Consider the following 24285-nt stretch of genomic DNA (forward strand, 5'->3'; position numbering starts at 1 on the left):
GTCAAAATATATACAAAAATGGATTATTGAGTGGTCTTATTGGGTAATTTAATATTTCAAGTGTATTGAAATATGCAACACACACAAACCCTTCCTGTGAGTGTCAATAGAACATAGACGGCTGTTTTTATTTTGAGTTGTAAGATAAATATTTCATGGAGAAAATCAAAAAGTCAATCACTTGATAACACATCAATCTTATCAAATCGAGCGTATCTTTCCTTCTGAAGAAAATTATATATTTTTCTCTTTTGTGATGAAAGAGAGAGATATTCACAGCATATAGTTATCTGGTCACTGCTGCTAATTAGCTTCCTTGCTTACAGTTGATGGATTTTGGAAGGAAATAGTTCTTCAGTGCAGTTTCTAAAGAGTTTGAAGAAAGATGCAAAACTGCATATTAATCACAATGATTAGTAAAAGAGTATAGCTATATTAAAATAAGTATTAAGAAACAAATATCAAAAAGAAAAACACAATCTTGACACACGTAGAAGTGAAGACCTTTAAAAAGTCAAAACAAAACGAAATGAAACCTGAATAAGAACTTCCACCTCTTTATGGGCTCTTTTCTATAGAAGAAAAATAGCATACACGACTTCAGAATTTGTTAGCTGATTTTTTTTTGTTGTTGTTAAAAAAATCGCTTTGCTGCCATCTAATGATCAAGCCTGGTTTTCACAGCCTGAAAATTATAAAACTCGCTCTATTGTGACTTATTGGGAAAAGGGAATTAAATGGGATTTTTTTAAATTTAAGTAGCAAGCCATTTATGCTGATGTCTCACTCTCTCCGAAGAATAAATATATACTATAAATAGGAAAATTAATCATTAAAGAACGTAACTGATCCCGTCGCGTGCTTATCGCATCATAGGCCTATTCTGTAGCCACTGCTATAGCAACCAGTTTTGCAGCCGAACAATCCTCGGGCGCCGCGTAACTACGTACAGCGGTCGTTGGTGACGTATCCCCTTTGGGAAGCTGGAGGAAGAGACTCTGAGGAAGGAAGGTGAGTGACAGGTTCCTGCGCCCCCAACGCTTCAGCCTTTCTTGCACCTCTTAAAAAAATAAAATCTTGTTTCCGCTAATGGAAAAGCCGCATAGTTTGGTCCTATTTCAGAGCCCTCCCCACCTCTGAGCTCCCCCAGTGACTCCCTTTATGGGATTCCCTTCTCTTCCAAATAAAAATGGAGCTTTTCCTCCCTTTTGTTGTGTTCTCTGCCGCGCTGTTTTTAAACTGATATCGATCCTTCCTTCCATGTTATAAGTAGGCCTTTTCTTGCGCTGCGATATTGCCCCTCAGCCCGGATTTCATTGCCTTCCTTCATTGAAAGGGCGACCGGGCGGGGGGGGGGGTGACACATGGGGAACTGTGTTTTTAAAAGGCAGCATTGCTGGAGGAGGGATTTCCTCTAGAATTTGGCAATGAAATGAATGGAAACGCAGACCTTTTGTGGGAGAAAAAATGGATAGATTTAGAAAAATGCTTAAACAGGCAGAATAAGATGAGACATCAACCAAAAATCCTTTTATTCTTTGTAGTTTTCTTTTTAGGTTGTATTTTTATTGTCCACAAAACTTAATAATATTAAAAATAATCACTTGGTGAAGAAAAATGTATAGGCAAAAAAATCCAGTCAATTAGTTTCTTAGTAGCCTCTATTTTGGAAAAAAAATATCCCAACTATACATATTTACATGTTGCAGTCAATTTATATTTATTCGCATCCCACCAGGCTCAAGGTTGACTCAGCCTTCCATCCTTCCGAGGTAGGTAAAATGAGGACCCAGATTGTTGGGGGCAATTAAGCTGACTTTGTAATAATGCCGCTTGGGGTGTGTATGAAAGCCCTAATAAGCAGGCATATACACAGAATGAAGGCTACTGCTAAGCTTGTAAGCCGCCCTGAGTCTTCGGAGAAGGGCGGGATATAAATGGAATTAAAATAAAAAAATAAATAAATAAAATTTTTCAAATGTATATAGTTGTCCATCTCACAGATGTGATTCTGGGTGACATAAAAATAAAAAGGACAATAAAAGATAAATAAACTTTAAAAACAATAAAATACATACCATGGAGTATAGTAAGTCATATTGTGAGCTCTTCAATTTCCCAAGGATAGGGTCAGTGCTAACCTCACCTTGGAAGTAGTGTGTGGGGGGGGGATGATGTTGAAGATAGGGGTTTAAAAAAGCATGAATGTTGATTGTTATAATTTATTTATTTATTTATTTTATTAAATTTATATGCCGCCCTTCTCCCTAAGGACTCAGGGCGGCGCACAACAATAAAAATTAAAAACATAAAATAGAAAATTTAAAAAAGAATTAAACAATAAATACAATAATTATATGACAATTTAAAAACCAGTAAAAAGCTAATTAAAACTGTAGTCAGTCCAGGCCCGCTTGTTGGAACAACCACGTCTTCAGGTCACAGTGGAAGGACCGAAGGTCAGGGGTCATCCTGTCTGAAATTTCCTTTCAGATGTGAACAAAATACATACCTCAGGTTTCTATTTACTGTGATCCATAGGCATTTTCCTTATCTACTGTATTTACTAGTTTGGGAGAGGAGAAATCTATAATTTTCCAGATGTTGAACCATCACCATTTATTCCTAATTATTGGCATGTTGTGTTAGACTTGAGAATTGGAATATGGAAAAGTCAGAGGTCCTCAGTCTACTCATATGCTGATTTTTTTTAACCTATATTAGAAGATTGAGTTGGCTTTAGGATTTCCTATAAGTAGTACTGTCTGCTGCCTTTAAGACTATAACAAAAAGCATATCTTATAGTATTTCAGACAGAACATGTAACACTGCAAGCTAATAGTTGCGTAAATGCTAGAGTAACTTCAATAACAAAGATGATAAAGGGAAATAGCTATCAGTTATATTGGTTTTCAAATGTCAGCTACGCCATATTGAAATCCCAGGTAGAGGGTATTGCAGGTGGATGCACACTGCTGAGTGGAGACCGGAGGGGGGAGAGTGCTATTGATATGTAATCTGTTAAGTGTAAAGTGCACCAAAAAGATATTTTTTATAAAAACAGTAATTAGCCTTTCAGATTTAGTTATTTATTCTTCACTTCTGTTTATTAATTTTTTTAATTCACCTTTACTACATATAAGTAACTCAAGGCTGCGAATTTTAAAGATTTTTGTAGCTTGTTTAATAGTTGCATGAATAGGGCATTTAGGACCAACCAGCAACTTGGTTAGCCTTAGGTAAAGGTTCCCCCGCACATGCGTGCCAGTCGTTCCCGACTCTAGGGGCCAGTGCTCATCTCCATTTCAAAGCCGAAGAGCCAGCGCTTGTCCGAGGACGACTCCCTGGTCATGTGGCCAGCATGACTAGACGCCAAAGGCGCACGGAGCGCTATTACCTTCCCACCGTAGTGGTCCCTATTTTTCTACTTGCATTTTTACGTGCTTTCAAACTGCTAGGTTGGCAGAAGCTGGGACGAGTAACAGGCACTCACTGTTACGCAGCACTCGGGATTTGACCCGTCAAACTGCCGACCTTCTGATCAACAAGCTCAGCACCCTAACCCACTGAGCCTTAGTGATCAGTTATAATTCCTACTGTTTTCAGCTTTACAGAAGTCAAAGCAAATTTAGCATGCTAGACACATTTTTATAGATAAAAATAGCTAAATTTTCATAGCCCTTTTGTTTGTGATTCAACTGTAAAGATATAGCACTACAATCTGAATGCAGTGCTCTCTGAAATTCTTTCTAACCTTTGAAACAGAACTTTTTTCTTTTTCCCCCTTTTAGCTGATGCCAAAAGATGGAGCCTCCTGAGGTTACTCTAATTGAAGGTGTGGGAGATGAAGTGACTGTGGTGGCTGGTATAATGGTCCTTATTATGGCCTTGGTCCTGGCCTGGCTCTCTACGTATGTTGCAGATGGTAGCAACCATCTTCTAGGAACTGTCGTGGCTACTGGAGATTCATCAGTGATCCATCTGAACCCCATTGAAAACTATGTGGGAAATTCTGTTCCTGAACAATCTGAGCCACAGAATGCTACAGAAGATACTGAAGAAAAGGCAGATGAAGGTTCTGCTTCTGGCACCAGTCTTATGGTAGAGCAAGTTGATAATGGCAGTGGCTCTGATGCTGCTTTAGACTGTCTATTGGACATTCAGGGTGTGCCACAAAGGACCTTTTTTATAGATGGAGTTTCTCAGGAAAGCCAGGGAGTTCCACAAACAGAAGCCAATATGGAGGAAAGTGAGCCAAACCCAGGCTTCATCAAAGTGCGTCTGAAATTCCTCAATGATACAGAAGAAGTGGCTATTGTAAAGCCAGAAGATACCATAGGCATTCTGAAGAGGTACTATTGAATATTAACATATATTTGCTTGGTGTGCTGTCTTTGTTGGTTTGAAAAATATAATTATATAGGTTTTTTAAAAAAAATCATCCCAGAGTAGATTAGAACAAAATGGTATATTGTTTTGTCATCATACAGTAGATCATCTCTTTCAAAAAGATTTGATTTTGGAACCCTCAGAATAGTTTTAAGACTTTTTTCACTTTATACTACATATTTAAAAGAAACTTAAAACAATGTGGGAGGGAATCAAACCCCGCTGGTAAATGGATGGAGATCACTTCAGCAATCACCATATACTTTTTCTTCCATTTTGGAATCATGGGGGATGTCTAAACTCCCTAAACCTGAGAGTAACTGATTATTCTGACGTATAGCACAATACAGTGCTCGACTTATGACCACAAGTGAGTTCAAAATTTATGGTGCCAAGTGAGAAATTTGTTAAGTAACTTTTGCCCCATTTTACAATCTTTCTTGCCACAGTTGTTAAGTAAATCACCGCAATTGTTAAGTTAATAACCTGGTTGTTAAGTGAATCTGGCTTCCCTACTGATTGTGCTTGTCAGAAGGTCACAAAAGGAGTTCACATGACCTGGGAAACTGCAGCTGTTATAAATATTAATCAGTTGCCAAGCATCCAAATTTTAATTATATGACCACGGGGATGCTGTAATGGTTGTAAGTGTGAAAAATGGTCATACGTTACTTTTTCCATTGCCATTGTAACTTTGGTTACTAAATGAACAGTTATAAGTCGAGGACTGCCTGTATTTATACAACCATGGTCACAATGGGAAAAAAAGCTTAGAAGTTGCATTGTTGAATGTTGAGCACGATAGACATTATTGCATGAGTGAGTTAAAATGTGTAAAGTATATTAAAGTGTTATAAAAACACTTTATTAATAAATTCTACCTTGACTATTTTGTGATAAAATAAATGTTGATTTCCCTATAAAGGATCATCAGTTTATTAGAATATGAGATATCACATTTTTTCTAACATTTTTATTTATCTATGTTCTTTCTAAAGCAAATATTTCCCAGGCCAGGAAAGTCAGATGAAATTTATCTACCAGGGTCAGCTGCTCCAAGACCAGGCACGGACTCTGCAGTCCCTCAATATACTGGACAATTGTGTAATCCACTGTCATCTCTCCCAGACCGTTTCTGCCATTCCTGACACTGTGGTAGCACCATCAGAAGCTGGGGGTATTACTTTGAGCATGAGTGACTTGATGATTCCGATTTTTATGCTGATGCTGGCAGTAATCTGGTATTTCCGCATCAACTACCGCCAGTTATTCACAGCACCTGCCACCATTTCCTTGGTTGGAGTGACTGTATTTTTTAGTTTTCTTGTTTTTGGAATGTATGGACGGTGAACAGCTATGGGGGAAGAAAAGTTTCAGCTACTTTTTCAACCAAAATGCTTTTTATCTGACATGCTCACTTGTTAGTAACCTACAGCACCAAGAAATGCTCTTACCCAGAATTCTACACAGATTGAAAAAAGGCTCTACATTTGAAAAAAAGAAAACAAAATCTTATTTATACATTTTCTGTGGATATCTGGATATTTTTGAAACCATTAGTAAAAGATGAAGATATGACACATGAAGAAGAGTAAGGCATCAGCAGCTCCTCTATTTTCCATTATTTGGTTTCCACTTAAAACAATTCTCTTCCATTATATATGTCATTTAAGAACAATTTGGCTGGTCACACCAGTTTTCTTCATAATTACGATTAGAAAGTTATTGATGATTGGCCTGAAATCCAATTCCTGACTTCTATCTCTTGGACATCTTTTGAAACCCTCAATAGAGGAGGAGGGTTTTTTAGCTTAAATGTTTGCCTAAATATATTGCTTCTTAGACAAACATGGAAGGAATGATCTTGATTCACATTTCTTTTATTAATTCCACTGTGTCTAATTATCTAGTGCTAAATGATCCAGTGCTCTTCATGAATGCCAATGAATCTACAATGGGGTGGAACAAATGGAATATCTGTCTCCTGCAGTTCACATAAGATTAATATCTCAAAATCAGGTATTTTCAAAATGTGTTCTGCAGATATCTAGCTGTACCTTAGCTCAGGGCTACAGATTTAATCAGTCCCTGCCAGAAATATGAATGCATGTTGATGGGTAAGGCACAGCAAGTTGAGATTGCAAACTGGATGCCTATTTGGTGCACACTGCGCTTGCTTGAGACAAGATAACAGCTACACTTAGAGCTTCCTATCAACTGTTTAGGCAGCTTGTTTACCTTTTGTAGGTAAGATATATGATGACATGTGCCTGCCCAGTCAAGCAGAAGGTCTGTCTGCTGTCATCAATATTTTTGAATGTTATTCATATGTAGGTTAATCTAGTTATAGTTTTATACTCCACTGATTCTATTCTCTTTGAAGCATGATTACTTCAAATGAATTTTCTTGTAGATAGGAGTTACCGTAATCAAAGTGTTAAAGTCAGGTTACCGACATGGAGTTCACTGCAACATTCCCAAAGTCTGAGCTAACACAATTATTACTGAGTAGGAGTTTCTATTGGTAAGCAATGTTATTTTAAAGATAGGATTGGATAATATTTAATTAGCCCCAAAGTTGTAAATCTTATTGGTCAAGAGGAATATTATGTTTTTAGATATCATGGTTACAGAGAAGCTCAAGTTAAATTGCAGACTTAAACTTCCAATCACCAGTGCCAAGCAAAAATATCTAAATGCTGCTCAAAGCTACCCTGTAATGCTTTCAGTTGCTGTAGCTTCTAAAATCAAGGCATTAAGAACAGATTAACAAAATTGGTTTTGACCTGAGGCTTGCCAGATCCTTTGAGAGATGCTTTGGAATTTATAAGAATGTATACAAAGTTCTTTTTTGTTAAGTCATTAAAGCAGCCACATTTTTTCTAACCTTTCTAGCTACTTAGGAATGCATTTCTGGGCATGCACACACAGACTTAGTAGCTATGCATGTACATGAATAGGGACACAACTGGCTGCTTCCAAAGAAGTTGTCTAAATCAAGAAAAATGACATTGCTGTTGGAAAAGAAGTGCTCCATATATGTTTCTGTATGCTAAAAAGTGCTCTTGAGGGATTTGTACAGCTCTAATTTTAAGTACATTTTTGCTTGATATGTTGTCTGAAATGTGTACTACTTGTAAAAAAGAACAAAAAGTATAAATATTCCTGGTAGTTGTTTTTTCTGTGCAGATATTCTGAGTTTAAGGCTAGAGGGAAAATAAAAGCAAACCTGTAAATAACTAAATAATCTGAATAATTAGATGGGGCCATTTTGCTAATGCTTATTCATAGGCATCTAAGTAAGATATTTCTAAATGACTTGTTTGGATATACTTGCAAGTCTGTTGTAGAAAATAAAGACTATCATAGTAAAGTGTACACAACAGTTTTTTTCTCATCAGGAAATCTTTCAAAAAGATCTGCAATAACTGCAGAAAAATTGGGTGTTTTTATAAGATGTCTGTATTTATACAAATAAGGCAGTCTGTTGAAATCCAAATTCTGTATTAGGTAAAGTTAAATTTTTGTAAACTGAATGATTAGCTTGGGTAAGCCAATCTTTGTTCAGTGTTATAATTTACTTCAGAGAAAGGAAAAAATATTTGCAGAATTCTAAAACCCATATTTTGTAGAGCATTGTTTTGTTTAACCTATTTTGTCTGTTTGTTAAAAGTACAAAGTGCAATCCAAACATATTGGCTGGATTCACAAGCCAAGATTAAAAAAACTGCAGTTGCTGTTTTCAAATAACATGTTATATGCAAGCAAGCAATTTAATGGGATGGGTTGCATCACACATTAGGGCAATGAGTGTTCCCACAACACAATGAACCAAAAATCACCTTTACCCCTCCTAGTGTAGTCTAGCATGTTATATAAATTGAGATAGAATCTTCAAACTATTCATACTGTTGTATTCATGTCACACTTCTGCTTTAGCAGCAAATATAGAGACTAAAAATGATCTTCAACCTTTAAAAGGACAGGGCTCCAGAGAAGGGGGAAAGGGGGTATTTCTGAGTATCTTTAGGTACTGCAGTTAGAGTAGAATAATTAGTGTTTTCTTTCAAAAACAACCAGTGACTCTAGTTTATTTGAAAGACCAGATTCCACAGTGCATTTTTTAAAAAGCATGTCTATCACTGTAACGTATTACAAAACATTTTGAAAAATCCCTTTCTCTCAAAGCATATAAAGCCAAAAATAACCTTAATCAGTACCAAGCAGAGTTACAGTTTATTTACACAAGCATTACACAATCCATGAATGGGAAGAAGAAAATACAGATTTGATAGGTTTTTTTTTAATATCTAGCTACCTGTACAGGCTGAGATTATATAGACAAACATTTTTTAAAAAAATCAGAGACCACAGTACAGTACTTTCTTCAATGATTTTTGCACATGTTCAGAAATATTATATAGGTGCAGTTTATACATCAACAAATTAAAAAACTCTTAATCCATTCATGATAGAATACAGTTTTTTTTTCAAGTGAAACAGGCCCTACCTTAAAAAATAATGGGTGCAGGTGCAGATGCAGAGCCATATATAAAATGACCTCTGTTCTCCCTTTTGCTAAATTAATATTCAAAGTACCCAGAGTCTACACTTCCAAAGTTGCCTGAAACATGATCCCAAAAGCTTGAGTTGCAGTCATGGGAAACAAACAAAGATCTTGTCTTATTCTTTCACACTGGTTATTTTTATATTGCTGCAATAGTAAAAAGTTAGCCACATTTTGATGATACATAATTTAAGTATGTAGCTACTTGTTATCAGGCAGTGAACAGCAACAAATTTTCCACTTTTCCCACCTCCCTTGGAAAGATTCAATTAAAACCAAATAATTCAGCTACATTCCAAGGAGGTATTAGGCAACTGTCTGATCCATACTTACATAGCTATCATAGAATACTGAGTCATGTATTTAAAAACATTTGCTAAATATGAAATCTAGGCAATGCAGAAGTAATGTTTTGTAGATTGTGATCAGATAAAGGAACAAGATCAAGATTTTTGCAAACAGGTTTTCCTTGTTTAACACAGAACACCACAAAACAAGGTTTCCTACCAATGTCCAGCAAGATCTTTCAGGAAGGCCCGTATTGGTCCCAGAATACTCCCTATGCAACATACCTTTTGCCCAAGGATATCATGGTGAGAAAAGACCAACCTCAGTAATGTTGACTTCCTATGTCTGCTATTTTAACCTGAAGCAATTTGGGCCATTCACATATCCTCCAATCCAGCACAGAAGCTGCAACAGATCGAGCATCTATTGCCTTAACATAAGCACTACGGTAAACAGAATTTGCCTCTGCATGTAACAGCACCAGAAAAGCGTGTGGAACTCTGGGGAGGAAGGAAGAACTTGGTGGTCCTTTAAAGATTCTCCTTGTAATGTGCATGTGCTGAAAGCTTTTCACTTCAAGACAGTTAGTGGGGATTTTTCAGAGAGCTTTCCCTGCTGGAATTGAGCTATGGATTTTAACAGTGGAAAACATGGAGTTTCTCTCCTCCATCTTTTGAGCAAGGATTTTTTTTAGTTGCTAGGAACAAAGAGAGGGAAAAGCAAAAGCAGCAAAAGAAAGTTGTCAGCCATCTCAATCCAGGCAACAGCCTCAAGCAGTTGTTATTTGCAATCTGGATTTTCTGCTACTATGGAAAATTAGCTACAAACATTCTCACATTAGGAAGGAAAGAGCTAAGCTTTAGCATCAGTAGATACAACAAATGATATTTTTTCATGTGCACGCTTTTGCAATAAAAGAGGGCACACATTTCGAAGTGATTACATGGCTTCTGTACAGTTGTTCTACACAATGTAAACATTCAGGAAGGGTACAATAAAAAAAGCAAAGAGGCAATATTCCTTAGAACAGGGGTCCCCAACCACCGGTCCGTGGACCAGTATTGGGCCGTGGCATGCAAGCAACTGGTCCGCACAAACAAGCAAAGCCCCATCTGCAAGAGGCAGGCAGCACACAAAACTACATCCCTCCTGGTCCATGGAAAAACCTCTCTCCACGGAACCAGTCCCTGGTGCCAAAAGGTTGGGGACCTCTGCCTTAGAAGTAATACTGCAATTTCTAGCATCTATCTGCAAAATCATTAGACCATCATGATTTATGGCACTAGATTTAAAACAGCAGTTGTCTGTAAAAAAGAACAAAACAGCAGGAATGAAGTGGAGGGAAAACACTTTGAGGGGTGGGAGTGGTTGAAGGGGAGAGTAAAACTATTAATCTTAAAAGAAGCATATATTCTCCCTCCCAGTCCCTCATCCCTAACTTTCTTGATTTTCCCCTTAATACTCCAGTACTGTTTATTTTCCCTGACTGAGTCATTCAAATCCAAATAAGTCATTTAAACTAATTTAAGGAGAAATTAAGGTCAGAACACAATCTCCCTACCTGGATTCAATGAGATGTTAAATAGAGCTGTTTTAAAATTCAGTAACTCAGATTTATAGCCAATTGTCAGGGATGTTTTAAAATGTGTGTTAACTTATATGTATAAAGTATTGCAAGTCTTGGAGTATTGGCTTATCAAGATTGGACAAAATTAGTATCCAAGCACAAGTAAGGAAGTTAACTGTTTCACCAGTTTCCTGATATCCATATATCAGGAAGAATACAGCTCCGGATTCTTAATGCTGCTTTGTGTAAGATTTTTGAGATGCTACTGGTGAAGAAGCAGATAGTGTCAGGAAAGGAAACAATAGTGAGCACAGCAGCAACATCTACTCAACCGTCTCTGCCCATCTCAGCACGTTAGGATAACTACAATCTTGTGCCACTTGTCCAATAAAGAGACAACGAAGAGGCCACTGGAGTAGACACTTAAGACAAAAGGGTAAGCACTGATTCCCCTCCTTTCTGCCATACCCTTTGAAATCAACAAAAGAGCACAGGCAGATTTATATGCATAGATGCTTCCCAGCCCTGCCAATTCAGTCTCTAGCATTGCTAAGCAAATATGATGTCACTATATATATATATATATATATATATATATATATATATATATATATATATATATATATATATATATATATATATATATATATATATATATATATATATATATATATATATATTCATGATTGAACAATCACTAACATCACAATAAATAGACAAATTGAAGCAGGAAGAAGGAGATCAAGTCCTTCCTGATTGATGGAGGTGCTGTCCACCTTTAAGGCCCACCTCAAACCACCCCCATCCCTTTTGGTAGGAGCCCACTCCCCAAAGCAATCTTAGTCTTTTATTATATATCTGGTGGGCTCAGGGCCCTCCCTGTTTTTCTCATCCAAGCATTATTCAATTTATGTCATCATAGAGGCTGGGAGTAGGAGGGGCAAGTGGTTTAGGCTTCAGTTTCTTTTTACTGGAGCTAATTCCTGGAGCACCTCCTACCAGGCTCATGTGTGGTTTCTTCTTTTTGGTTTTTCGGGATTCAGAGTTGTTTGTACCTGTTGTGGGGAGGAAAAAAAATGCATGTTGAAGTATTGTGCCTGCCTGTTTTCAGTCCTGTTTTTCAAATAACTTCCTTGTTCTTCAATGAGTATATGCCAATTTTGCCTGGGAAGCAATTTGTAATGCTTTGAAAAACTTCTCACTGCCCATTCCCAAGATGAAAGGATAAATCACTTCCACTGAAAAGCACTGCCAAGGAAGGATAAATTCTGCTGTCAAATCTGTGTGGCCCATTTGCACACACGAGTCATCAAGTAAAGAACATTCCCAGGAGAATCATCATATTATAATTGCAAATAATCGCCAATGCAATCACAATACAGCATAAATTTTACAGTTGAGCACAGCCAGAGAACATACAATACCATGAGTCAGTATTTACAATACCTTTATCAAATAAAAAGATTTAATGGCAGCTACAGTGATAAAATGAACGTGTCTCTTTTTTAGTTCCTTTTGATTTGCCACACTTGCACTTGCTGTAACTGTGAGTTAGAGTAAGTTGCATACACTTTTACATCAACATTATTTTGAAGCATTTGCCTACTAAACTTCTGTCAATTTCTTTAAAAAATGGAGCAGTGATCAAAAATGTGTGGCTTCTACATGTTGCAGACCAAGAATGCTCACAGGATTCAGACAGCATAGCAACTGACAGTAGATGAAAGATTAGCATTTTAATAAAATCTTCACTGGCCATTGGCTCTCTCTTATTTAGGGGACTATTAGTTCTTTTGGGATTTTCCTTTCTTATTGTGCCTCTACATAGTCAAGAATAAGGAAGTTGCTTTCACTATCTCAACCACTGTTTTGATAGAGATAATGGGCAGAATCTTCTATATAAATAATTGCCGATGAATTAGCTGATCATAGGTGAAAAGAAGTCAAGAATAATCTTTTTTCAGGTAATCTGCTCATTAATTTTTAGACCTTTCAGGAAAGAACCATTATATTCTTTGGCAACCTGTGGAAACCTCTCATATTCCTAAAAGTTGGAGTTGTATGTATTCAACAATCATGTTATGATAGCAAATAGTATGGTAGAATCCTACAACTCAAACCATACAAAATGAGCTACTGCAACAAATTCTGATGTTAAGAATTAGAGGAAAGGTAGAAAAGCATCTAGTGCTGACAATGGTTAGCATCCCATGTGCATAAGTATGAACAAGATAAACCAGATATCCTAAGTGATAATGCTTTGATGTCCTTGCTCCTTCTACAGTTGCAAGAAAAAGTATGTGAACCCTTTGGGATTACGTGGAGTTTTGCATGAATTGGCCAGAAAATGCGCTCTAAACGTCATGTAAGTCACAACAATAGAAAAACACAGTCTGCTTAAAATAATACTACACAAACATTAGCTGTTGTCATGTTTTAATTGAACATAAGATGGAAACATTCACAGTGCTGGGTGGAAAAAGTATGTGAACCCCTAGCCTAATGACTTCTCCAAGAACTAATTGGAGCCAGGAGTGAGCCAACCTTGACTCCAACCAGTGTGATGATATTGGATGTGTTGCTGACAGCTGTCCTGCCCTTTAAAAACACACACCTGTTTTGGGTTTACTGGTCTCAAGAAGCACTGTCTGATGTGAACCATGCCTCGCAGAAAAGAGCTCTCAGAAAACCTACGATCAAGAATTGTTGACTTGCATGAAGCTGGAAAGGGTTATAAAAGTATCTCCAAAAGCCTTGATGTTCATGTGTCCACAGTAAGACAGACTGACTACAAATGCAGAAAGTTTAGCACTGTTGCTACTCTCCCTAGGCGTGGTCGTCCTGCAAGAGCACAGCGCATAATGCTTAATGAGGTAAAGAAGAATCCTAGAGTGTCAGCTAAAGACCTACAGAAATCTCTGGCACATGCTAACATTTTTGTTGACACATCTACAATAAGGAAAACATTAAACAAGAATGGAGTACATGGGAGGACACCACGGAGGAAGCCATTGCTGTCCAAAAAAAATATTGCAGCACGTTTGAAGTTTGCAAAAGAGCACCTGGATGTTCCACAGCACTACTGGGAAAATATACTGTGGACAGATGAAACCAAAATTGAGTTGTTTGGGAAAAACACACAACACTATGTGTGGAGAAAAAAAGGCACAGCACACCAACATCAAAACCTCATCCCCACTGTAAAACATGGCGGAGGGTTTGGGGCTGCTTTGCTGCCTCAGGGCCTGGACGGATTGTTGTCATTGATGGGAAAATGAATTCCAGAGTTTATCAGGACATTTTGCAGGAAAACGTATGACCATCTGTCCGCCAACTGAAGCTCCGCAGAGGATGGGTGATGCAACAGGACAATGACCCAAATCATACAAGTAATTCAACAAAACAATGGCTTCAACAGAACAGAATACGCCTTCTGGAGTGGCCCAGTCAGAGTCCTGACCTCAACCCAAATTGAAATGCTGTGGCATGACCTTAAGAGAGCGATTCACACCAGACATCCCAAGAATATTGCTACACTGAAAGAGTTTTGTGAAGAGGAGTGGTCCAAAATTACTCCAGATCGTTGTGCAGGTCTGATCTGCAACTACAGGAAACGTTTGGTTGAGGTTATTGCTGCCAAAGGAGGGTCAACCAGTTATTAAGTCCAAAGGTTCACATACGGTACTTTTTCCACCCTGCACTGTGAATGTTTCCATCTTATGTTCAATTAAAACATGACAACAGCTAATGTTTGTGTAGTATTATTTTAAGCAGACCGTGTTTTTCTATTGTGACTTACATGACGTTTATTTATTTATTTATTTATTTATTTATTTATTTATTTATTTATTTATTTAATAATATTTCTATACCGCCCTTCTCCCGCAGGACTCAGGGCGGTGAACAGGGCAAGAATAAAAATACAAATTACAAAAGTTAAAACTAAATTAAATAAATGCCCACATATTAAATAGATATTTAAAACCTAATAAATAGCAATAGCAAACCCACCCCCCGATCCCCTCATCAGGCCAGGCCAGCTTGTTCAAAAAAGTATGTTTTTAGCTCGCGGCGAAAGGAGCGAAGGTCGGGCGCCGTCCGGAGCTCAACCGGGAGCTGATTCCATAGCTCCGGGGCGCCCACAGAGAAGGATCTCCCCCTGGGGGCCACCAGTCGACATTCTCTGACCGGAGGCACCCTGAGGAGGCCCTCTCTGTGGGAACGCACAGGGCGGAGGGAAGTCGATGCCGGCAGCAGGTGTTCCCTCAGGTACTCCGGACCCCTGCCATGTAGGGCTTTGAATACCATTACTAGTACCTTGAATCTCACCCGGAAGGCAACTGGTAACCAATGCAGCTCACGGAGCAGAGGTGTAACGTGGGAGTATCGGGAGACTCCCAACACAACTCTCGCGGCTGCATTCTGTACCAGTTGGAGCTTCCGGGTGGTCCTCAAGGGCAGCCCCATGTAGAGAGCGTTGCAGTAGTCAAGTCGAGAGGTCACGAGCGCATGAGTGACCGTGCATAGATCATCCCGGCTTAGATAGGGCCGCAACTGGCGCACCAGGCGAACCTGGGCGAAAGCCCCCCTAGTCACAGCTCCTATATGGTCTTCCAGGGTGAGCCGTGAATCTAGGAGGACTCCCAAGTTGCGAGCCCTATCTACGGGGGGTAATAATTCACCCCCCATAGTAAGAGGTGGAATGTCCGAATAAACCCGGGATGAAGGTATGCAAAACCACTCGGTCTTGTCGGGGTTGAGTTGAAGTCTGTTCCTCCCCATCCAGACCCGAACCGCCTCCAGGCAACGGGACATCACGTTGAGGGCATCACTTTAGAGCGCATTTTATGGCCAATTCATGCAAAAGTCCATGTAATCCCAAAGGGTTCACATACTTTTTCTTGCAACTGTATGTTCATCAGTAGAATGTGCTAGGAAACAACAAGGCAAACAAGCAAATACTCCTACAGCCTCACAATTAGAAGTTATCTTGAGTTCCAGTATTTAAGATGCAAGCCATTATCACTTCAGCCTGCTCTCTCATCAGGCAACCATACACATTCTTACTTGCTTTTGATGAAGCTGAATCAGAAGGAGAGATATCTGAAGAACCATCCCACTGAAGCCGGCTCATGAGTGCTTGACTTTCTGCCACATCAAAGCTATCGTTTTCCACACTGCTTTCTGTTTCAGGAAGTGAGCTAAGGGGAAAAATATATGAAAAGAGGAAAAAGATCAAGGTCAATTATCTTAACTGTAGCAACAGCTAACAGAGAAACCCAACCTGTACTGGTAGAGGTACAGGCAGTCTCAACACAGCTTTGGAAGCAGGTTCTACAGCACCCCCAAATGCTACCATTGTCATTGTTACATGAAAAATAAAAGACAATGATTAATACATAGTCATCAACTATATTACTATTCTAATTTTATTTACACTTAAATTTCATTATTTTGCCCTAGCCCCACCTGCATTTTCTGGCAATCCCAGTATTATAATTACAAAGGCAACATGCATTTCTTGGACAGAAAGAGGCTGTGCTCGCCTGCCGTGTACTGTCAGAAAGAAAAAGCAGAAAAGACACTGCTTTCAACTGTCAATCCACATTCAATGCTGTTGTCTCTCAAAGAAAACCCTTAGTTATACTTTAATAAATGCTCAGCATTTCAACCCACACACTTAAGATCATTTTTCAGCTCAGATTTTCCTCCTCTGGTAATTTACTTCAACTGTTTACTCTAAGGCCTGAAATCTTTTCAGGCCTCATTATATTATCTCATGTGGTGGTCTGGATGCTCTAAAGAAATAGTTTTTAAATGGCTCGAGTCATATGGGATTTCAACAATCTCCAAACTGACATGAAAAATGGCTGATCTTGCAAGATTTAACTATGTGCAAATATATACTTGGCTTCACCATGTTATCTTGGAGTCTTCCAGAAGATATACTGCAACCTCAGGTCTGGAATTCCTTGAGTGTTAACTTACAATCTAAAGAAGTAAAATCCTACAAAGATAGATTCTATCAATGCAGTTTGTGTTAAGGCAATGAACAAGGAAACAAAATGTTTTCAGATGTGCTATTAGATCAGGAAAGTCTCTTTTTAAAACAACAACCAGGTATTCTTGAAGTTCCAAGAGGCTGTGCTATTTCCCCCCCTCCCCCCATTTTCCACTACGTTTATATTCTTTATTTCTTTTAGAGTAGATTTCTAACCCAGATATGCTTGAAAACCTCTGGATGAGAAATGCCTAACTCTGAAAAGCCAAGAGTATCAATGTAAGGTTTTCTGGGGCTCAGAAATGGTAGGTTGCAAATTACCGAAAGTTATTCAGCTTCATTTATGCAATTAGCAAAATTCAGCAACATTCATACAGTTAAACAGTATGAAATATATTTTGGAGTAAAAGAGTTTCTCTTCCGCATTTCTTCCATCCTAATTACACTTACGCAGAGGATCCTAGGAGGTAGATCCTCACTGACCTCCGCTGTTCATCAGTGTGCTGGGGGCAGCGAAGAGACCTTCAGGCAAAGGACGAGATTAGAGAACAATCCCAGGTTGTGAAATACATGTTTCCTGCTCTTTCATCACCCACTCAGAATATATTTTTCAGCTCTGAGCATCCCAATCTGTCTTTAAAACAATAATTTATTGCTTGCATACACCTATTTACTAGCAGGGCAAAATCACTGTAGCAGTTTTTTTATTCTTTCTTTGAAAGCAAGTCATTCTCTTTTGTAACTGGAATTTGAAGACTTTAAGACCAAAAAGCAAATCCAAGCCAAGTTTTAGACAACTGGCTGGTGAGCAATTTTTACATCCCAGGATAGAATCTCAGCAACATCGTGTGAGAAAATTAAATATACTAAGTTATACACAATACAGATTGCTAAACTTAAGTTATATAATGTAAGCAATCTATTTTTTTAAAAAAAAATTTTTTCTGGAAGCAGAATTTGAATTTGTTTTTAAGTACTGGGATATTTGAATTACAGTATCTCAGTAGGTGGCAGCACTTGGCTAATCTTTTTTGCACTTGAATACAACCACTCTGTCTTGCAGGATTGAGTTGGAGCTGCTTCCTCCCCTTCCAAACCCTCATAACCTCCAGATATTGGATCAGCATCAAAATGGCATCACCCGCTCAGCCAGAGATAGAGGTGTGTAACTAGGTGTCATCAGCACTCTGTGCCATCATATGGCCTCATCCAGCATATTCACATAGATGAGTGATTTTCAAACTTAGCAACTTTAAGATGTGTGGACTTTAACTCCCAGAATTCTCCAGCCAACATGCAACTTCTACTTGCATCGGAAGAAATTCTCCCAATGAAACAGAAGAAAATTAACATGGGAATCAGATGGTGTAAAAGGCCAATTTTATAGGTATTTTCACATGCTGTTCCTCTAATGCCATGTATGCCATCAACTGCCAGCAGTCCCGTTGACTTTTAGGCAGGACTAACAGATGATTTTGTACGTAAGAACTGAGCCAAGTCTGACTTGAATCAAGGACAAAGCACTGAAGCATTTTGATCTCCCAGGACAATCGACTATAGATCTTAATGTAGTTGTTTTGGAACAAAAAGAGACTTTTCCAGAGTAACTGAGTGGAAGACAGTGAACTTACATACATCAGTTATTTGCAGCTTATCTCAGAAAGTTTCAACAACTTTTAACACAGTACAACGGTTACTTGATAGGAACTTATAATTTGTACCCCGCGAAACATTGTATCTGTATAATCATCATGTTTTCCACTACCTTTGCCCATTTCATACCTATGTTTTTAAATCCTATGTTAAGCCATTTCCTGCATCTGGTAAAGCAGGTTGAAGCTCATGAAAGCTGGTGCCTTATAATAAAATGTATTAGTCTGAAAAAGTAGTTCCAAACTTTCCTAATAAATAAATACCTTTCCTTTTGAACAGGTATGTGGAAAGCTTTTATATAGCTGTTGTGTAGCTTCCAAGTTTCTGATTTTTTTTTAAAATTCCATTTATATCCCGCCCTTCTCCGAAGACTCAGGGCGGCTTACAAGCTTAGCAGTAGCCTTCATTCTATGTATATGCCTGCTTATTAGGGCTTTCACACACACCGCAAGCGGCATTATTACAAAGTCAGCTTATTGCCCCCAACAATCTGGGTCCTCATTTTACCTACCTCGGAAGGATGGAAGGCTGAGTCAACCTTGAGCCTGGTGGGACGCGAACCTGCACTAATTGCAGGCAGCTGGTGTTACTTAAGGAGGCATTAGCCCACTGCTCCACCAAGGCTCTTTTAATTTCTTGTAAGAAGCTAGTTAAAGCCAATTTCAGGATTAGCAAGAGATATTTTATTGTACGCAAAGTATCCCTCACCAAGTTGCAAGGTTAAATTAAAATGGAAAGAATTCCCTTCCCACCTCTCTCTTCCAACATTTTTCCACAATATCACTTCCAATAATAGGGCTTCACTCAGGTAGCAAGTGTCTTGCAAGTTCTGCCAAAGAAAATATATTTTTCTTCCCCTCAATTTTCAATGCATATTTTCTCCCCAAGTGTGAATTCTGTTTTCAGTGAACAGTAGTGAAAAGATCAATTCCTGTAATTACAAGCAAGTAGATTCCAAACTAGCCACTGCAAATGGGGCAAATCTGTGACCCGGAGAATTTTACACTAGCAAACAAAGCAACTCAAAAGGGCACCCAAAAATTAAAAGAGAAGGTAGTTCTCACCGTGTACACATCTTCTTGGTATGTTCAGAGATCACCCCACATTGCTAGAGAAAAAGGACCATACATAAGGTTGGTTGGTAGGTTGGTTAGTGCATCAGATGATGGGTAGTTCTCATTCTTAAAACATTCAAAATATAAATATTTTCAGAATATAAATATTTTAACTCTTAGATAGAGCTGTAAATGCAGCCATGACTTTTCAGCACAGGCTGGCTAAGAAGAGAAAAAAAATCTTTAAGTAATAATAAACACAGCCAGGTAAAAAAGGGACAATGGGGAGTAAATGAAAGAAAAGCGAGGGAGGAAAGTGAGGCAGAATTTACTCTAAGCCTCATAGGGTCACCTTGGAAGACCTAAAAGGATCAATGCCTAGTCTCAAAAAATTGTATAAGACTCTGCTTGGGAAGAGCAAAGATGCAATGCAGAGGAAAATCCCCTTTTAAAGCAACTCAACTGAGATGGGAATTAAAAAAGAGCTTTACTGGTTGTCTTCTTCCAGATCTGGGACTCCAAACCCCAGATTCCACAGACAAAGAGCATATCCCAGCTGGGATGCCTGGGGCAGAGCAACAGTCTTCTGCAAGTTTGTTGTTTTTCCAGGATAAAGTACAATAAAAATCAGCCTAAGTAGCTACTTTAATTAGGCCAGCAGATCACATCTCCACAATAATAGACATCAGTATTCACCACCCTTTATTTCTGTCTTATTCCTGATTAGGTACATTAATCTTCATACTACCTGCCTACTTCTTAGCATCATTTGTCCTTTGTTTCAAGAAAATCATGCTTGGGTTCCTTTACTTTTTCATATTCAATAGCACAGCAACTGTACATTGCTGTAGTTGAATGAATATCAAGCCCATAATAAACCATTCCTATTAGCTTTAAATATTATCTAGCCTCAGGGGATTGAAGAGTCCTCAAATCACTTCAAAGGGCCATAGTCAGGAGATTTATCTTCCTTTTGCAATGTCCCTTCCAAATAAAATTTTAAGTATTGTGTAGGCTCCAATGATCGGTTATGCAGACCCTATGCAGCATTCTTCAGGGCAAGCATTTACCTTCAAATAAATAAGCATCAGTTTCTTTCTGTTAACTGAAAATAAGCAACGGCACACAGAATCACTAGACAGAAGGCAACAGAGCTAGATACTTACTGTAGTTAGCAAACTACGGAGCTCCTCAGGACCCAGAGTTTCATAGTTGATTCCAGCAGAATTGTTATACTGAGGAGGAGAATACACCATACCCAAATATTTTAAGTGTTACATAAATCATGGCAATCCTATCCTTCACATTTTCACCATGAAATGGTATGAAAATGAAATTATGCAACACAAAAGTAAAATGAGCCAGTCTGAGTGAGAGTCAGTTTGTTCTAAGGGTTAAAGCACTAGTGTAGAAAGCAAGTGGATGTGAGTTCAAGTCCCACCTTAGCCACAAAAACCAGCTGGGTGACTTTGGACAAGTCACTCTCTCAGCCCAGTCCACCTCACAGGGTTGTTCTAGTGAGGAAAATAGGAGGAGGAAGGTGTGCAGGATGTGTCTGCCACCTTGAGTTATTTGTAAAAGTAATAAAGGTGGCATACAGATAAATGAATGAATGAATGAGCTAAAATACTAGCATAAGAAAGATAAAATAGCGAACAGAAATATAACACATGCCCCTCTGTAATCCTATTCTATTCTGTAGTCGTTAACATTAAGAGCCCTTTTAACTTTAAGAAAAGTTGACAACCACAAGAGACATGGCAATGATGCAGAATGGATGGGGCTTTGTCATGTAGCAATGAAATACTTCTAGGGTGGATTCACTGCTTTTTGTTAAAAATTGTGATAAGGCATTGAAGCTGACATTAAAATTCTCTTGCATTCCTTTCTTAAATGTAGGCATTTATGTCATCAAATCCAGGCATATGGTGGGAGTGGGCTCTAGAGCCACTGCTATATTTAGACAAGCTGACTCGGGCTCGATAGAACCTCTAAACAGAGGTTTTGTAGATCTAGTACTTTTTAAAATCCTGAGGAGCAACACAGTATGATAGGACACAGCATTGCTGTGTTGAACTAAACTTACTTTAAATGGGTCTGGGTTACCACTCAGCTCCCCTATTGGAAGAGGAAAAGAAGAATACACATAAGTAGCAATACATGAGGTCTCACTCTACTATGATGCTTATCAAAGCACAGGCCAGAAAACTATGGTAGCATTTGTTTTTAAAGGCTAATTCATAGATTCCATATGGCCATTTGGAAGTTGCAAATGGAGCCATCTCCAAATTATGGCCTAGGAAACACAATTCGACATAAGAAAATGTACTAGCATTCTGAAATATTTTAAACAGTCTAAAGCATGCTTAACTCATATTACAGTAAGGAGGGTTAGTTAGTAGAGAAAGCAAGCCCAAACAGTGAAGCAAGAGACAGGCTGACCCCCATTCCTTTCAATAATTTTCATGGCGATCTAAGACACCTGTGATTCTGGAGGGTTTTTTCTTTTGCTTTTGTTTGTAATTCCTTGCTGTCATTCATGAAAGGCTCTTTTAAGCAAACCCATCTGCTCCAGGTCACCTAACTGCCATTACTACCTGCCCATCTACAGTCCATCAAGCCTTCAGTAGGTTCCTCCAAATGCTCAATATTTCCTCTCCTTACTTGACAGACCAGAATAGCAGATTGTCTGTGGTAGGGCTACCACAACCTGCATTTTGGCAGCCCAAGTAGGGTAACTCTAATCCATTTTATGCACACTCTCCAAATGTCCAATCCAATTGAAAGCCATGACAACCTTTGTTTTCTGAGGATAATGCACATTGCCCATTCTTTTCCACTAAAACTTTAAATCAAGCAGGCTTTGCCCTAATTAAGAACTACTAAGATATTCAGCAGATTGACCAAAAACATTCTGGATTGTGTAACACATCAGTTCACCTTTTCTCTTTTTACATTTTTCCACAGCATGTTTACGGCAGTAATTGACAAACAACACTGACACGTGTTATAGTACAATGAGTAACCTGCTACTACATTAAGTGGTATAAAAGCATTTGAAAGTTTGGCTATCTAAAAGGTGCTCTGATAGATCTCTACCAGCAAATCTATCTGTGGAGAACCCCTGCTATTTAACATCTGCTTTAGTAGTATTTGTTTCCCTCCAATTATTCTGGCCACGTCCATATTCATCACGCATGCAGAAACACAAGAAAATGGGGCTTTTCAAAGGCAGGCACTGCTTGCAGTTACAAAACAAAAAGTTTGTACCCTCTCCACTTAATTAATTTTAATTGAGATACACAAAAGCTGTACAGGAGAATTGGGAAAAATTTTGCCTATACATTATACTATGTCATATGGAAATCAGATATAAGAACAATAGAAGATGGGTTTCCACAACACACTCACCATTTTTATGTTTCAGAGATTTGGATCTTCGGGGAGAATTGGGATTCTGAAAGAAGTCAGGAAAAATAAAAGGACTAGTTTGGTATGGGGGTGTGGGGAAACTCTGAATTTAATAGATCCTGCAACTAAATTCCTTCCCCAACTTGAAGGCCAGACCTTTCAACATTGTTTCATTTCAGTGACAAAGATCAGGCTACTCACTCAAAGTTTTGAACAACAGTAACAGCAATGTAGATGGTTAGGTTTTTAAAAATGTTTTGGTTACCTGATCCCCAAATAATATTTGAAACAGTGAAAGCACAGAAATTATTGTGAAATCAATAGTTTTAAAGAACGTTGGTGATGTACAGATACAGAACATCCATGTTACACCTTTGCTCCGCGAGCTGCATTGGTTACCAGTTGTCTTCCGGGTGCGGTTCAAGGTCTTGGTGATGGTTTTTAAGTCCTTACATGGCAATGGTCCGGAATACCTCGGGGACCACCTGCTGCCGGCGTCGACTCCCCTCCGCCCTGTGCGTTCCCACAGAGAGGGCCTCCTCAGGGTGCCACCGGTCAGAGAATGTCGACTGGCGGCCCCCAGGGGGAGGGCCTTCTCTGTGGGCGCCCCGGCTTCATGGAACCAACTGCCGGTTGAGCTCCGGACGGCACCGGATCTTCGCTCCTTCCGGTGCGGGTTAAAGACCCATTTATTCGAACAAGCTGGCCTGGCCTGATGGGGGAACCTTAGGGTTTTAATGGGTTTTACATTTTGATTGTTTTAATTGGGCAATTATTTAATCTTTTTTAACTTTTGTATTTCTATTTATATGCCCTGTTCACCGCCCTAAGTCCTTCGGGAGAAGGGCAGTATAAAAATTAAATAAATAAATAAATAAATAAATAAATAAATAAATAAATAAATAAATAAATAAATAAATATGTTGAGTTCTACCTTGAATTAAGGGATTACAGCTTTCCCTTTTTCTTCCTCTTTGTGTAGCACTATCTGAGGAGCATATAACCTCCTACAACTCAAAGGAGCCACGTGACTCAAAGTAAAAGATAAAAGATGTAAACTCACAGAATAAACTGAGAAAAACCTTCCTAAAGGATCCAAACTGAAGCATAATCTTGCTTCTCAAGGCTCTTATAATAGGACAATTTCTCAGTTCTCAATCCAATGCACAATAGATTTCGAAACCCAGGTTTCACAAATAATGTAAGATCATGAAAGTGAGTAGATGCACTGATTTCTCTCAGTTTTCATGATCTTACATTATTTGTGAAACCTGGGTTTCGAAATCTATTGTGCATTGGATTGAGAACTGAGAAATTGTCCTATTATAAGAGCCTTGAGAAGGTATATAAGGTA

At 38.6% G+C, this 24285-nt stretch overlaps 2 protein-coding genes across 3 annotated transcripts in view; one reads left to right on the forward strand and one right to left on the reverse strand.

The window, feature by feature from the left end:
- The first annotated feature begins 950 nt into the window (after positions 1-950).
- Positions 951-8130, forward strand: TMUB2 (transmembrane and ubiquitin like domain containing 2). The gene is made up of 3 exons (XM_081343047.1): positions 951-1011; positions 3792-4352; positions 5388-8130. The coding sequence occupies exons 2-3, from the start codon at positions 3805-3807 to the stop codon at positions 5737-5739; spliced, it is 900 nt and encodes a 299-aa protein (XP_081199173.1). The 5' UTR covers positions 951-1011; positions 3792-3804; the 3' UTR covers positions 5740-8130.
- Positions 8131-8606: 476 nt separating this feature from the next.
- Positions 8607-24285, reverse strand: part of ATXN7L3 (ataxin 7 like 3) — a 34903-nt gene continuing 19224 nt past the window's right edge. Inside the window, exons 7-14 of one of the 2 annotated variants that reach the window (XM_081343814.1) lie at positions 22932-22977; positions 21607-21638; positions 20687-20755; positions 19530-19573; positions 17263-17334; positions 15879-16012; positions 11811-11866; positions 8607-9941 (exon numbers count right to left, since the gene is read on the reverse strand). In XM_081343814.1, the coding sequence (XP_081199940.1) occupies positions 9843-9941; positions 11811-11866; positions 15879-16012; positions 17263-17334; positions 19530-19573; positions 20687-20755; positions 21607-21638; positions 22932-22977 (552 nt within the window). In that variant the 3' untranslated portion in view covers positions 8607-9842. Of the gene's footprint in view, positions 9942-11459; positions 11867-15878; positions 16013-17262; positions 17335-19529; positions 19574-20686; positions 20756-21606; positions 21639-22931; positions 22978-24285 lie in introns of those variants that run through there. The other variant, XM_081343813.1, reaches the window with a different exon arrangement.

Source organism: Vipera berus (assembly GCF_964194415.1).
Source record: "Vipera berus genome assembly, chromosome: Z".
Classification (NCBI taxonomy): Eukaryota; Metazoa; Chordata; class Lepidosauria; order Squamata; family Viperidae; genus Vipera; species Vipera berus.

What these genes read in the sequence shown, in the direction of transcription:
- TMUB2 (XM_081343047.1), top strand. Translation starts at nt 3,805, where the DNA reads ATGGAGCCTCCTGAGGTTACTCTAATTGAAGGTGTGGGAGATGAAGTG. An exon ending in ACCATAGGCATTCTGAAGAG is followed by an intron (nt 4,353 to 5,387) that starts GTACTATTGAAT and finishes TTCTTTCTAAAG; the next exon opens with CAAATATTTCCCAGGCCAGG.